The following is a 17,440-nucleotide window of genomic DNA, read 5'->3' as shown; positions in this document are numbered from 1 at the left end:
TGAAACGACAAATGGCACAGAGGAGAAACGAAATTTATTTCATATCTATTCTTTCCCATTTATTCCTGGAAATATCGAGCGTCGTGCGTTACACGAATAGAAGAATCGAAAGCCGACGATACGTTTTACAGTACATCCTCGCTCAAAAGTCACAGGACAATCACCACGTTGACTTCTTAATTCAATGAAACAACATACGTAACGAAGAAATGGAATCTTAATTAAATCGCACGATGCCAATACACTTAAGATGTCGTGCAATTAAAAATACATCTTTCGCCCGAGATATGAAAATCCTATTAAAAATAGATATCCTAAGATTTTCGAACGAGAAGGTATTTCGCGAAGAAAAATGATATTCCATTCACCCATTCGCTATTCTTTTCTTCGATTTAAACGACGAAGGAATCTAAGAGCGTTTCCTAGGACACGATGGAAATGTTTGCCGCCAATTTCACCGAGCAGTGGAGAGCCGGGCTCTCGCATTACTTGCAAATGTCCATCGAATGAATTCAAGAGGGTCGAAAGAGCCACCCTCTCGAGCCTTCGTTCCTCTATTTTTGTTTTTATCTGCAAATCAAATTAACCGACGAGCCCCCCGCATAATGTTCGCGCAGAGCACACCGTCGTTCCATTCTTTATCCGTCTTATTTCCTCGCTGCACGCGGAGTTCACTATCCTACGGAGAAGAAACCGTATCCGAGTGATGTACGATCGTTGTCAGATTCCGTCTGAACGTCTAACGATTCGGAACGAGCGCATTGAACTTTGTAATCAGCTGCCCTCTACTTCGTTAGAACGGAATGCCTCGAATGGTATTCGCGTTGATATTATAATCGGGTGATTCTTCTCAAAGTTTAATTCTGCGAATGGAGCTGCATACCACGTATAAAAGTGCGCGATAGCCTGGATTAATATTGTCGTCGGAATTACGGTAATTTAAATCGTCGTTAGCGTAGGAATATAGAGCAGTTCGAGACAATGACGGTAGATTTAAAGTAACGTCTGCGTTGATAAAGGTTTGTAATAGAGTGGATTAACGTTAAAGTATATTTCTCCGGGGTGCGGAAAAAGCATCTGAAGGTCTTTTAATACTAGAATTATCGCAGTGTTTGTAACGACCCGTTTTCTTAATCTTTTACTTTCTATAGATATTGAGAATTGTGGATTTTAATTGCCGAAATAAAAGTAAAGCAACAATGAGATTACACTTAGAATTCGTATTAAAATAGCTTCAGATTTATTTAATAAACGATTTCCGGGATCTTCGTCGATGTACATTTGCACTAGTCTCAGCACTCTCTTTGTCTCACCATCTTCCATACCACACTGCCAACAGAACAGTTACATTCATCTGTCTCTTTCGAGACGCCGCGCTCACGCATACTTGCACACACTCATATTCACATACGCGTGTCACTACTACGCGGCCAATCTAGTCTAGCACACAAAATTATACATTTCTCAATAATAGAAATTTTATAAATCAGATAGTGGCGCATTTTGCAGGAATCGAACGATCGTTTTTATCAAATACTTGGCTTTAACAGCCTGTTGCGAATTATCGACTAAAGAGCAACCGGCCAGGTCAAACCGATCGGTCGATATCGCGTACCTCGAATGAATTAACGCTCAAGGTGGAGGAGGTTTAGTGTATCGAGTGTTGGAGTAATCCAGCACTGTGTTGAACTTGTTGTATAAACGTAACGTGTGATGTGATACACGGCGGTGGTAAGATCTCGTTGGGATCGAAGTCTTTCACCCGTACGGTACGATGTCCGTTGATGAACTGTCCTTCTACGTTGCTGATTCTCCCTACCAGCCGTTGGGTTCCGTTTGTCCATCGTGCCCTTCCGGCTGCTCCTTTCCAGGGGATTTTTACGTGACCTCGGAGTCGTTAGGTTTACAGCTCGGGGAGGACATGCAATTCGGAATTTCCTAAAGAAGGGAACGCGCCATAAAGGGATGTCTACTCGAAATTCCGGACACAGCCTCTCTTTTTTGTACCAAATACTTTTTCATTTATCTTCCATTGTGGTTTTAATTAAATTGATGGTAAATTTCACGTCTTAGTCGCTGGTAGTTGTAACGCCAAAAAGACGCATCGTAGAGGGAAACGTAAAGATCTGTTGTCCCATAGCGATGGGATCTGTGTGGAAAATTAATGGATAACGCTACTCCTTGAGGATGAAATTAGTTAAATGTCCACCGTTCCGTTGAATACGCTCGTTCAACCTGTCCGGGATAGATAACGTAACGCGTCTCTCGGGTCTTCCCGAACAATTGTGAATTTGATCTTTTACCCCGTTCAGACTTGCCTTGCTGTTCGTACACCTTACGTTTCGACCAAAGTGAGAGATTACCGGTGCCGGAAACATGTTATCGAGAATTCCATCTCGACTAAGCTCCTAAGGAACAGAGAACGTGATAGTGGCTAGTACTACAGCGACGCTAATCGAGCTGATTAGGGATTCAATTTTGAAAACCGTTGTGTGTTTCTGGCGCATCCTGTAGTAGTCTACGTTATTTATTTATTTCTAAGGTGTACGACGGTATAGGCTCACGTCCGTTCAGTTGCACGTTGATGTAAATTTACAGTAGTGTAAGTCAACGCTAGGGTATGTTTTCGCTAACGTAAGTTTACGGTAGATCGACTGAGAGTTGGCGACCAGCCACAGTGGCACGAGTCAACGTTCGCGTAAATTCTCATTAGCGCGTGTCAACGCTACCGTGGGTCTATGTTAGCAATATTTCATAGTACCATAGAAGAGTTACGCAGCAGTTGAGTTCGATGTTAACCAAGGTCTAAGTTAGCGTAGATTTACGATTGAAATTAACGTTAACCTAGATTCGCAGTAGTTTAGGTCAACGGTGTCGCAAACCTGCGGTAATCTATATCGGCGTTAATAAAGATCTACGTTTGCATATATTTACCATAAATTAGGCGATCTATCGGTCTAGAAATATAGTAGTTGGAATGAACGGAGATTTACGTTAACGCGAATTTACTTTCATAATACATGGGATAAAAATTCCTTTCTAACATCGGAAAGATCACCGACCGATTTAAATAACGCGTTATCAGAGGATAACAAGCGAGAAGCGAACGAAGAACGAGTAATAAAGTTGAAATCGCTGGGGCAGCTTGGCATACGCGCACAAATAGCGGGATTAAAGCGGTAGCGAATCGTCGCGCGATATTTTACCGCGTTAACCACGAGCCTCTGACGAATCGCGAGCATTATCGGTAATTGCAAACGCGATCAACTTAGCCACTGCGCGTAGTTAAGCGATAGCTTTTCATATGTAGCTTTTGTCATTTCTGCCACCATTCTTCACGATCAAGTGGACGATATTTCATATTTATATCGTACAAAGGCAATCGAGAGATTTCATACGTGTTTGCGAGTTGTGAAACGAAAGAATATTACGAAACATTGGCTTTACGAATCCTATCGAATCGAATTATGTTATAAATTATGTTTTAGTTAGGAATTGGAATCGATATTGTATGCGATACGCTTAATGTACTTGATTGAAATTTGATACGAGGGGATTATATCTGAGGCATGGTCGATTAATTTGCAGATATATTCCAAATTCTAGACCGTATATTCCACAAGTAACGTACATGCCACCGATGCGTATAATTCACATATTCTCGCTGTGTGTAGCCTAAATGATCTAAATTTCACTCTTAGAACGACCATACATACCACTCTAAAGAACTTTTTCCTCGGTATCTTCTATCTTCACCGATGAATTTTAGAAAATGAAAATCTGTTCGTAAAATATGAAAATACCGATCCGCTTTATTTCGTTGCCAACATAAAAAAAAAAAGGGAAAATAAAAATGAAAAATACATATGCACCGTTTTGCTACGAGAACAAGTCAATTGGATTTCGCGTATTCCCAGCCGACATGAATATTTAATTCGTATTCCTCGAATCGATTATTCGCCATATCCATGGGATTTCGTCGATTACAATGACAACGTTGTATCTACTGCGGCAAAATGTACGATCGAATTCATACGTTAATACGATCGCGGTATATAACTTTCATTAATGCCAGCCCGACCGAGTGACCGCGTGGAAATACGCGACAGGAAAAATATTCGATGCGCTTCTCTTCTTCTCTCTCTCTCTCTCTCTCTTTCTTTTTCTCTCTGCGCCACTGTCCGACGCACAATAGGCTAAAACGTCGTTCCGGTGATTAACCGTACGCTATTTCGACGACGAATTTGCGAATCGAATTTATCGAATTCGAGGTTGGCCAACGGCGAACAATGAATCGTATTTTGCCGCAAACTAATTCGAACGATTGCTACGTCCCGCGAGTGTTTGTCGATCTTCGACCAAGGTTCCGACACAGTGCATTCAGATTATATTATTATGCGTGAAACGTGTGTTCAGCGTTGATGTTCGGTTTCATAGCTGTGAATTTAGTTTATCGTAGGATGGAAGTGGCGCGTACACGATGCTGTTGTAGACTTCCATTGCCTCTTGGTTGAGGTAAGTACGGATTTAAGGGTAAGCCAGGTGTAGATTAGACTAAGCTTGGGTTGCTTCTAGTTCCGAAGATGGTGGGTAGGGATTAACCTAGACCTGAGTTACCTCCGAGATGGGTTAAGCGGGGGTTTGAGTTTGCGTAACATTGGAGCAATCGTGGTTGAGTTGCATTTCGATCAGTGTAGACTCGTGATAACGTTGACTTAGTCTACCGCAAATCTGGGTTATCATATGGTTTCCCGAATTTAGGTCTGCGTCGTCGTTGGTCTGCGCTACTGCGAATCAACGATCCGTGCTCGCGTTAACGCGTTAACGAGTACCGTGAATCTACGTTGACGTACATCTATTAACTATCATTAGTTTGCAGTATTACTAAATTAATCCACGGTTTGCCTACGTTACTCTTGTCTATACTGAATTTTTCTAAACGTAACCTACGTTAATGTCGACCTTATACTACTGCGAACATTTGTATCCCTAATCCAAGTTATCAGGGCACTGTGAATTTTGCTGAACGTAGCTCTACGCCATAATTTACCTATACTAGCGCGAATATTCATTGTCGCATCCCTAATCCAACCTACTAAGCCTTTGCGAATTTTCCTAAAGGTAGCCCTACGTCGTAATTGACCTTTACTACTGCGGATATTCAGTAACGTATCCCTAATCCGGCTTACCAACTGTGAATTTTCCTAAACATAGCCGTACGGCATAATTGACCTATGCTACCGCGGTTATTCATTAACCTACCCCTAGTCGAATTCGCTAAGCCTTTGTGAATTTTCTCAAAGGTAATTCTACCTGATGATTGACTCGTACTACTGCGAATATTCATTAACGGGTAGCTAATCCGGCTTAGTAAGTTGCTGTGAATTTTCCTAGACGTGGTCCTACGTCATTATTGACCTGTACCACTATGGATACTCGTTAACGTATTGCTAATCCAACGCACGTTATCCAAAATCTAAACTGTCGCGAATTAATCCACGTTAACTGAGATCTATGACAACGTAGTTTAACATCTAAACAACGATCTGTTTCTCATTTGCGTCGTTCGAGAGCCAGGTACGGCGCGTTACGAAGACCTACGTACGCGTGTTTGAACAGCCTGAAAAATTGGAAAATAGAATCGCTGCGCGAGCTGGATGCGCCGATTTCGAACGGATGACACTTTTCACGAGCAAAGTTTTAATCGCGAACTCCGCCGACCGATTCCCGCTACTTTGTCCACGTTATCGACTCTTTATCGTTCGTTCTATCGTCACTCATCCGGGAACAAATAACCAAGGAAAAAGCTTCGTCTCATAATACGTTGCTAACGAAATTATTTCCCGATAAATCCATTGAGTTTCCACACCGTTGGGATCGATAAACCAGTGAAATATGAATATCCATGAGCGATAAGACCGGTACGAAGAGGAAAATTCACTGTGGAGGACTCGCGGTGGTCCTCGAGCTCTGTTCGATTTTCCTCTGGGATTGCCAGAGGTGAGGATGAATTTTTCAAGTGGCCTCCGCGTCTCGAGGAACACTCCGGCACCGCTCGACGATTAAACGCGTCTGTCAGGCGCCACGGTTGCTCGCTTGTCTTTTTTACGCACCTCCGTTTCTCGTCTTCAGGTACGTTCTTTCGACGAAATTTTGATTCTTTTTTATTCAGTTTCCGTGGATTTGCATAATTGCGAAGAAGGATACTTTAATTTCCATAATGAAAATTACGCTACGGTAGCTTGTTTAATTTTACTTTCTGAGGAGGAACGCGCTATGAAAAATATCGAGCCAAGCACTTGGTGCGAACACGTTGCAATTAGAGAGTCGCCGCCGGTTGGACGCGCGCAGCCTTCGGATAATCGTTCTTTCTAAAATCGTTGTTTTACGTTAAAAAGGAAAAGCAAGGAAGCAAAGAAGGAGAAAATACTGGTTTTGAGATCGGAGCAGGTTTGATTCCTCGGTTTCCATTATTCCGCCGCGATTTTTCCCGTGTCTCGAAAACGCTCCACGGTTTCCAATGGATCAAAGACACGCGACGAAAAAGCGGCCGGATTGAAAAGCAGCTCGGACAACGAAGGCTTAATAAAGGGGCTGCCGATGAGGAAAACACAGGGACCGGGGAAAACATGGGGGCAAGGGAGGCTCAGCGAGAGAAAAGAAACGCCGAGCATCGATCCGTCCACTAATTAATGTTCCATGGACGAAGATTCGAGCGCGGATTGGTCGCCAAAGAGAATCGTTGCGGAGTCCGCGTTACGGGAAATTCCGCGGCTTCCCGTCGGAATGCCATGCAGGAAGTTCGTTTACTCGGAATTTTTAGTGGTCCGCGTGGAATCGAACCTGTGCAACGGTTGTAACCTACGGTTTTCACAACTTTTTGCATTATCTCACAGACTGTCTGCATAAACTCTGATAGTGTATGGCAAGTATTTTTATAGTAAAACTCCATTTATGCGAACTCCGTTTACCCGAACTAACGTCGCCGCAGTACTCGGTTTACATTTGGAATGCGTCACTCGACTCTTATTATCCAACTCCCGTTCGCTCGATCTATCGCTTTATGAATTAATATTTCTGCCTCGGTATTACTTCAAATTTCAGTCCAATTTAATTTCACTTTCGTCTTCGAACGAGTAACAAAATTCAGTTATTCCGTTTATCCGACCTCCGCTTATACGAACCACTTTCCGTTTACCGTCTGTTATACGAGCTGAGCCTCTTTATTCGAACTATGCTCGTACGTACTTTCAGTTAGACGATTGCGTATTCCGAAATCGTACACGTCCGCGTGTTTTGTCTAAGCTGACGTATAATTTCACACAATTTGTGTGGAAATGGTTGTTCAATCTCAGTTATCCGAACGTGGATCTCTATTATCGAAACTCATAGCGGTTGATGGGAGGTAGCAAGGGAATTCGTATTATCCGAAATATTTCGTTCGTTTCGGATAAAAGAAATTCTATCGTGCATGAAAATTAGCTCCGATTATGCGAACCTATAAACAGCGGAAAAAAGAGGAGCCAATGGACACGTATTATCCGACTGATCCAGTTACTCCCGACTGTGTCATATAAATAGAGCTGTATCGGATTCGTGTTAGATGCTTCGAGGTTTCTATCGGTACTTTAAAACCGACCAAGGCAAACAATATTCCTCAATTTTGAGGTTCGTTGGCTAGAAACTATCTTCAGAGAAAATTCTCCAATCCTTTCGTCGCTTCTAACTTCTATCCAATTCTCTTAAACTTTTAATTCCTATGTAAAATTCCATTGATCCAGTTAACGCGAGAATTCTAACCAGTCGAGAACGAAAAGAACCAAATAGAAGGTTTCTATCGGTAATGTAAAATAGATCAGATCGTAAAATATTTCTCAATTTGAGATTCGTTGCCTCTGAACGATATCCAGAGAAAATTCTCGAATCTTCCCATCGACGTCTAATTTCTACGTAAAATCTCGATAAACGTATTAACAGAAGAATTCCGATCAATGGGAAACCCTTTTGGTCGATGATCAAACACGATCCAACGATTCCTCGCAAGGATTCGGAAATTTTAGCAACGGCTCGCTGGACTTCCGGTTTCGAAGGTACGCGGCGAGCCATTCGAGGCATTTCGCGCTGCGTTCCAAGCGGTTCACAGCGTTTCGAGGTCACCGGTGGCCAGAGATGTTGCGTAACTCTCTGCCAATAGGCAGAGTCGGTCCGTAGCCATCGTCAACTTTGTTGCGCGCTGCCACGACGCCGATCGATCGATTATTTATCCGGTCGGCGTTCGTCTCGGCTCACCGAGAACCGCGACGCATTACGCGAAACGTTCCACGGTTTGCCGGCGTGGTCCGAACCCGGAATTTTCATCGGGCTTATCGATCCGCCCTCGAAAATGGAACACGCGAAAGTCAGCCAGCTTCGAAGCGATCGCAACCTGGGGAAACGTTCCTTCCACGGTGATGGGGTACCGTTTCCTGCGTTTCGGCCAATTCAACGAGCAACCGGAAGCGGAGGGACTCGTCACCGAGATTCTTCCTATGTACCGAGAGATTTGCAGGGTTTTCTTCGAGAGAAATAATTTGGTCAGGATGTTTCTAAAAAAGGGACGGTATATCTGATACGATCGTATCCTTTAGAGTCTTTCTTTAACTTTAGTCTTTCGCGAAAATCCTCTGGTTACAGGTGTTGGATTTTGGATTTTAGAGTCGCTCGTTTTGTCCGACTTACGAATGACCCTGAAACAAATAATTTTGTTTAAGACCGGTATAGGGCGAGTGTGACCAGGCACGACGTTATGTCAGGAAACATTTCTTAAAACACTGGTATAGAACGACAGAGCGATCGTTGAATCGCCGTAGCGTGGGAGATGAAGATAAGGACGAAGATGATGTTGAAGATAGGTTAGCAAGATGGAGATCTTCGGCTCATGCGAAGGATATTTTCGTGAGGATCATAAGGGGTCAGACGAAGGGTGTATGGACTTGTAGATTGGATTAAAGTATCGAGATGATTGTCGGCGTTGAAGGGATGCGCGCCGTCTGGTCCTTATCCGATCCTAGCTGAGACCGTCCTAAAGTCCATACAAACTGTTACACGTAGGCGTGCAGCTAAATTTAGTCTACGAGAAAATCGCATGGAAATTATCGCAATTATTAAATTTTGATTACCATCGGATATTATTGAAATTCGCGCTAGCGTCGAGTGTTATTGTGATTCTGCGATATTGGAAAATTGAGAATTTATTGCCAGTGTAACGAATCGGAAATTTGTTAATCGAATTAACGTTAAACGAAACTCGTTATTTGAAAATTAAAATTCGAGCTGGCTGGATGAATTTTCGAGGATATTAATCAATCGGGGAATAGGCGGTAACGGAAGCGAATTTCTCAAACGTCGGCCAGACTCTTCCCACTATCGAGCCGGCTATACTTCATCGGAACGGATTAACGAGGGCCCGAGTAGCTTGCTGTGTTTTAACGCGATTATCCGCAAGTTCTCAACCTAGCTATCTACCGTGGCCATAAGCTTCATCCGTCTAATAACGCGGACAGGAATTTGAAATCGCGAAACTCGCTTAGAAAATCTCAGTTCCACCGACTTGGCAAGAAAAGTTACCCCCTGATGGAAATCATAATGAATGATTCATGGTGCATGAATATTTTGTTCATATTGGGTCGTCGATTAAATTCATGTAATATTCAAAGAATATTTTTCGATATTAAAGGCACGTCGACTCGTCGAATGTCCTATTAGAACCTTAAAATTCACGTAACATAAGGAAACACACTTGCGAACAATTATATAGAAATAATTAACAAATCTTTAATGCTGTTCGATGACCAGCTCAAGATTTATTCCAAAATTATTCCCTTCGATGTTTCTTTTAACACGTTTGTTAAGATAAGATCAATTTTTAATGGAGAGGTTTAATAATTAAGTCCGCCCGGCGTTAGTTAAATTGGTTTCTATCTGTAAAATAAACACAGTCGTTTGCACGAACGGACTATAATTTGTAATATTATTATTTATTTAATACATAAGTAATTATTGTATTAACATATTATATTGTATATATTATACTGTGAAATAATTCGTACCACAGTCTCGCAGCCTCATATTTTTAGAAAATATGTTAAATCGAACAATATAACAAACGTCGTTTCGCGTCTCCTCCACGTGATATTTAAAAAATTAAAAACGTCTGTTCTAAGTGTTCCATCAATAACGCGTTAATCTGTCCTGGTGGATTTCCACTAGACGTTGCTCCTTGCAGCGGCTTGAAAAATTTACAAAAATTTCCCATTGACCATTAAGCGGGTACTAAAAAGTGATGAAAGCGTGGTGGATCTTTGAAGTAACGAAGGAGAGTCCCTGTGGGACTTTCGAAGATTTACGAGTACCGTGAACGAAGTTTCCCCGCGAGTTCCTCGAGCTTTCTAATGCGATTTACCTTCCCCTTTGCTCTGGCACAAGTTTTCAAATTCATTAGATGGCGTAAAATTATGCATCGTTTAATAAGCGTCTATACACGTGTTACACCGAAGTTCTTCTCGAGCTTGGGAAAGCTCGAACGTTCGAAAGGTCTTTCAGACGTCTCGCGTTGAACACCGAGGATCGTTAGAGTTTCAATATTTACGATGTAGCTGCTCTCGGAAAAACGAAGAAGAGGCTGACTCGCTTGAGTTATTAAACCGTCTGACGACGAACAGCTGACAATCCGGCGCGAAAAATAATAATCGGATCGGTGTGTAAAAATGGAAGAAAAATGGAGTCAAAGGAGGCGAGACTAAGATAAGCGAGACAAATTCAGAAAGACCGGGCACAGAGAAAGGACAGAACCGCGAGAAATACAGGCTATTAAATTAAGAGGAACGACACGGAAGGAAAAAGAGGCGAAAGTAGCGAGAAAGTTGCGGATGGATGAGAAACAAACACGGTCGAGGTGCCACCGCTAAATATTTGAGGTTTTCGTTTGTCAACGTTTGAGCTCGCCGAGACCAACGGCGGCGAAGGAAGTTGTTTGACTATATACGAAGAATCGTAAAAAACGGAAAACGCAAAACGGTGGAGAGTCGGCGTGTAAAAGAGAAAATGCGGTGGAAAAAAAAAATCAGAAAAGGTTCAAAGCAAGCCGGGACAGCGTGTAATGCAAAATGTTACGAGCTCCCGCGACTTCCCACGTGGGAAATAGAAAAATGCTCGCGCGAAAGCGCACCAGGGAAAAAGAAGTTATGCAAACGGCTAGGCGAAAGAGGAGGGAATGGCCGATGACGGGCACCGGAAACCGAAGCGTGAAGACCAAGTTTACGCTTCCTCGAGCGCTCAATATCGGATACTCGTCTCGAGAGAGGCTTTCGTTGTTAACAAAGAGACTCTGTCGAAGTTATGCAATAATTACTGCGCAGTTTCTGGGGCTAGAAAGCGAAAGAGAGAGAGAGAGAGAGAGAGAGAGAGAGGAACTTTTGAGCCGATCCAGTGTGTTGGAGCTGCAGCTTACTCCCCGTAACCCTTCATCGCGAATTCGCGCTTTAACCGAACGGCTGGCGCGTATCCAAACGCAAAACGCGAAATTTCGCGGTAATTTGCCGAGGATTTTCTATCGGCCGTCTTCAACGACCCCTCTCCACGCCTGGATCTCGTCTGTTGCGCCGCGATTCAATTAATTGCGACGGTACTACCTACGTAACACCCTTGAAACCTTTGGAAATCAGCGTGCCGTGTTTACGAAAGAGTCGAACCACAGAGAAGCGCGAAATTAAATAATTACGCCACCTTTCGATACGGGATAATTAATTGTTTCACGTTCGAGTCGAGTGTTATATCTTTCGCGTGCCGTGTGCCTCGACGTTGCGAAGTTTTCTGAAGACTCTTGACACCCGTGGTTCGCCTGTTGCGCGTCGATTTAACTAATTGGTAAAATATTTGCTACAGAGCGCCGCTTCCAACTTTTACAAATTGGCATTGCACGCGTTCGAAAGGAAACGCGCGGCAAATCATAACATTTGTCGATTAACACGTTCGGCAGAATCTCTAGGATTCCCAGTCTCCTGTGACGACAGAGATTGAGAAGAAATTCTTTTGCTTGGTTTTACTCGAACATAGCCAGGGCACGCGTTACATCGTTGAGAGATACCAAATAATAGTAACATCGATACATGTAGCTGATAATCGAACGTATCAATGGAACAAGATACTTCCCACCTTATGCACCGTATCTTTTCGCAAGTTCCATGCTTTTATGGAATTTCATCGAATCTAAGAGATTGCGCGGGGCATTTAAAATTTTTCCTTTCCACTCGTGCCACTAATTGCGCGTTCTCGCGCCCCGTGTCCGCAGAGACCGGTTGGAAAAAGAGGAACAGTAGAAGTGGCGAATTTTCCAGACTCGAAGTTCCCACGACCTTTCCCTCCCTTGAGGCGAAATTTTAATTTCGCCGCTGTGTCGGGCAAATATAAAAAAAAAAAAAGAGGCGCGGTTTAGACAGCCACTTTCGCCAGTTTCAAAGAGCAAGTCCGAGATAAATATTTGCTGTACTCGACACTGCCGAGTGCAACTCGCGAGAAATAAATTACCGACCGTCCGCGATTAACTCGCCGTTAATAAGTACCAACTCGCTTGTGTTGATAGTCCTGGCGGCGCTAATTATTCGGCCGCTGCCATCGTTGATTAACAATTAATCGGTTACCCTGGTTGGATCCATCGCCAGATTCTTCCGATCGATAGGAAAAGGATATTCGTCGGGCAATTTTCGTCTTACGGTAATTATTAACATTTACTGATATACAAGGTTTGTCGCAGTTGATGGCACGTTGATTACGATTGTACATAATTGGAATAATAGGGCAACTCTGGGCCGTGGCCATTATACGAACGTTATCGTATCTCGAGATAGCTCGCCCTGTGTGGGGAAGCGAGTTAAATTAACACGCCGGCTGCTACGGTGGTCATCGGTGACCCACGTGTAACTAAATTTTGTAGTACAATCAAAATAAGACGAATCTCACGGGCTAAAGAATTTTCAACGATACAAATAATCCAAGTAATATCGTATTAAAAAACTTTATATAATAACATTTTACAATCGACGTAAAATATACAAAATTCGCGTGTTAATGACGTTTGTGTCTATCGTATATCACTATCCGTGTCACGATTGACTCGATACTACGAGAAAAAGAAGAGATCGAGTCATAGAAACTGGCATTTTGGTTGCGAGGAAAGGAACTCGGGTGGCTGCCAAACGATAACGATCGGCACTGTGGAAACGTTCCCTACGTAAAAATGAGCAGCGCGAGCTTAAAAATTATTTACCAGCGAATCGCTTAATCGTCGCTTTCAGCCGCGTTAATTGGAGAGACGTTCACCGGAGAAAGTCGCAGCCAGGTGATTCATCGTGGCCGCCGTGACAGCGGGCGATACATTATGCCCGCGAGCAGATAATCCATTATCAGGCCACTACGATCGCGATGTTCGTTTTCGACCGGACGACCGGCTCTGTTAATCGCGAGATTAATCTCTGTCCTGCCGATTTCAACCAGCCGTGGTCCACCAATTTTCTTCCTTCCGCCGTGCGATCCTTTTCATTCGCGAAAATCCTTCTTCGCTTACGTCGTTCCGACCACGTCGTTTGAAATGTTTCATAAAGAGAATTCGGGTGATAGCAATCAAATTCGTCGGCGAATAGCCCTCCGGAGGATTCTATTCGCGCTAGCCGTCGAATTTACGTTACTCCGGAGGTCGGAGGTCGTTCGACCGAGTCGGCTCGCGATTTTACGTTTCACTAACGCTCGAATATCCTTGCAAAGTACGACTTTCCGAGAGAAATATCGTTACCATTCGTGGAAACCTTCGGTACGTTCCCATGTCCAACCTAGTTGCTATGCTACCGTATAACGTCTTGGGGTATTTCCCCGTAGAACCGCTTCGAAAGGTAGGCAAATGGTCCGACGCCAGATGGCGACGTAACAAATTCTATTCTCGAGAGTTCTCGCAGCCAGTCTACCGGAAAAGGTCGAAGGGAACGATGCTGCGAGAGGCGGTGCGACCCGCTCGAGCTTCAATTTTAATTCCGGCCAGCGTGTGCGGCTCGCTGACTAATTAGGTTATGCAAAACAGCTGTTACGCGCTGTTCCAACCACCAGCCATCGTTCGCCAACGTTGATTTCGCAAATTTTTTCCGCTTCCGTCATTAACGCTCCCATTGAATGTCATAAAAATACGAGCACTTTCGAAAAACACCGGTAACCGATCGGAACGGCATTTGTCGTTGATATCGTGGGACGAGTTGCAGTAAATGCGAAATTGCTAGAAATTGCGTGAATTTTACGCTATTAATCTGCTATCTCGTTTAATGGTAACCATCGAATTTCCTCCCGATTGGCCACCATTGGTGTCACGCGTAATAGTATCCAAAGGCAATCCTAGCTCAATTTAGATTTTTTTTTTTTTTTTTTTATCTACTCGTGTATTCGATCGCTGCGTTCGCATCAGGTTGCTTCTTCTCACCGTCGAGGGTCAGAGATAAGCTTCTGCTTGCTCGAAATTCGAGAGACAAGCTCGCGACCGAAGAAGGCGACGATAGAGATATTTCACGTTTGAGAAAAAGAGGAGGAATAGCGTTTCTATCGTGTGAATAGGATTTCAAAGGACTTACCCTTCATGCCGAGGATCAGCACCGTTGTTCCGGTGAAAGGGACACCCTCGTTCGAACGATCCTTGGTCGATCGGGCTTCTCGCCCTACCAGCCACACGCTCGGCCAGCAGCTTTTAAACTTCACGATCACTGGCGATCCCGATTCGATCGCAACACCGCGCACCAACGATCTATCGACGATTTCAGGAACATGAAACACTGTCTGCAAAGAAGGGAAAACGATCGGTTATCGTAAGCGCTTCTAACTCTTTCGTTATGCGCTGACTTGGCTCGAATAGCTGTTATAGAATACGACTATACACGTCGCACGGTATTATACACCCGAACAATAGAATTACAACGGTGATACAATGGCACGCAGTGGTGGTGTTCCATTTAAATTGTTCTCCGCGAATATCTTCAAAATTGTTGAATACATCGGCGAATGTCTCGAATGGAAATGAAACGTTGCTAACTCTGTAAGAATATTACGATTTTATTCGTTGGATATAAAATGAAATTACCGTAGAAGATACAGAATGGATTTCGAAAATGTTAATTCCGATTCTCTGCCTGTTCTTCGACGATTCGCTCAAGACTCGCTCGCTTTTCAATCGTGCTGTTCATGCTGCATGACATCCTACAACTTTAATGACATCACGTATGCAACACTCGTCACGCTCGGCTCGATCTCCACGCGATACCGCGTATACATCGATTTTCGCGTTACGTTTGAAGAATCACTACTCTCTCGTTATCGATACCAATAGAGTCCAGATAAAACGTTCGATCTGCCACTCCTCGATCGCCACTCCGTATCCATGAATTCTCATTTCCACGTCATGATCGATACTGTGAAACAGCAATAAAATTTCTATTTGATCAGAGTTCAGAATTCCGACATCAAAGTCGTCATTAACACGTTGTTGACGGTATACTTTGAAACAAAGCGAACCTGACGCGCGTTTTTCGGAAACCTATCGAATCAAATAAAATGGGAAACGTCGACTCGCGTCCCGCCGTCCTCAACGTTCGCAAAATGAAAAACGTCGATTCACGTAGCCGTCAACGACGTTACGGCAACGGTGTTTCGAAAACGAAAGAAACGCGGAGAAAAATAGACGAATATTTGATAAAGTGGCGTTAATCGCTGTCACGGATCTCGATTTTATTCAAATTACCCTACTTTCGTTCTTTTCGTGTCGTTGGCCAATTTTTATCCGCGATAAACGTTGGGCGCCACCCAGTTTCGTGTTCCTCCGATTAAAATGGTCGTTGGAAGCTTTTAAGCTAAATACATTGTTTCGTGGAATAGCCTGGACGTAAGTTAATGGCGGACGTAACGACGCTAGCGTTACGCAATAGCTCACTGGTCGTTCGCGCGAATCGCGTTTCCAGAGAACGAACCCCGTTAACGCGCCGCCGATCCCGCCAACACGCAACCGCACGACTGATTTGGAATTCAAACGAAGATTAAACCTTTATGGAATTCACGCGTGGCTAGTAAACGACGGCGTAACGGAGATTCTAGAGAATTGGAATCGATCCGCGTGTTTAAATTGGAGCGTTTAAGCGTTGTAGTTGCTTGCGTCGCGAAAAACGACGCGATTCGTTTCTATTACGAAGACTGGCGGACTTTGTAACGGCGAGAGCCAGCGGTTTCCGAGTTTGCACTTGAAAAGTAGCATGTTTTCATTTATAGCGACGAGCAGTAGCACGTTGCGCTTTTTCGCTGCGAAAACTAGCACGTTTCGGTAATCCATCGCGAAAAGTAGCACGTTCCACTGTTAGCCGAAGAAAAAGGACAACCGCGTTAAATTTGTTGCCAAGCTATTTCTAACGCAAAAACAAAAGGTTCAGCGTTTCTTCGAATCGAAACGAACGTGAATATGAACATCGATCGATTTATCTTCCATTTCTTAAATCTTCCATTGCTTTCTCAATGTTAGTCGTATTTTAGCATCGTAGGAATTTTGTAATCCGTGTACCGTGCGGTATCCAGCGTTGAAACGTGCTGCTTTTTGCAGCACACAGTCGATAGTCGAGAATTTAAAATTCTAAATTAACAGAGTCTGGGTAGATTAAACGTGTCTGGTTCGTGTGGGAATGTAGAGCTGGAAAGAAAGTTCAGTTTTCATAGAGTCACGCGAGCAGTAAAAACTATAAAGCTACAACGAAAGAAATTTTAATCGAGCTCTAAATTAGCTAGAATTGTTTATCTACCACTGATTAGGCTTATTTCTGATATTATAGGAATATATTCAGTTGTTATTATAGCTCTGACGTTACAGCTAGCGAAGATGATTTGGCGTGTTAAAAGTGGATTAGCTTCGAGCTACGTGAAATTAAAATTAGAACGGTTAAGTTGTTAGTCTCGGATTAAAGGGAGTTGAAACGTTTAGGCAATTACACATAGTAGCTTGTGTCGAAACAGAATGGTTACGTTTCGGTGTTAGACGAGATTAGCGCGTCCGGATTTCAACGAGATCCTATTAGATCAATTAATACATTCGGCTGAAAGTAAACAAATCACAATAGTCCATATCACAGAATATTATGCTTCTCGGTAAATTTACATCGTCACGAACTCCAACCATTGTCGTAATTTATCGAAAAGTAAATGGTCGGAAATAATCACAGAAAATTCCCATGGTGAAAAATACGGTGATTCGCGAAAATATTAGAACGTTTGCCGCAGACTGCTTTTTTAACCCTTTCGCTTCGAACTTCGCATATAGACGACGATCACACGACGACTCCTGAGTCCGGCATCCAAATGATACACATACAAGTGCTATCTGTAGTCAATAATATAT

The 17,440-nt window shown here is 43.3% G+C and overlaps 1 protein-coding gene across 5 annotated transcripts in view; it reads right to left on the bottom strand.

The window, feature by feature from the left end:
* The window catches only part of LOC100648174, a 177,929-nt gene that overhangs the window by 147,283 nt on the left and 13,206 nt on the right, over positions 1-17,440 (bottom strand). For all 5 annotated transcript variants that reach the window (XM_048410445.1, XM_048410448.1, XM_048410447.1 and 2 more), the window contains one exon: positions 14,646-14,847. In XM_048410445.1, coding sequence (XP_048266402.1) covers positions 14,646-14,847 — 202 coding nt within the window. The remainder of the gene's footprint in view (positions 1-14,645; positions 14,848-17,440) is intronic.

The sequence above is a fragment of the Bombus terrestris genome, chromosome 11, assembly GCF_910591885.1.
Source record: "Bombus terrestris chromosome 11, iyBomTerr1.2, whole genome shotgun sequence".
NCBI classification, from domain to species: Eukaryota; Metazoa; Arthropoda; class Insecta; order Hymenoptera; family Apidae; genus Bombus; species Bombus terrestris.
This window is presented reverse-complemented; position numbering and strand designations above follow the sequence as displayed.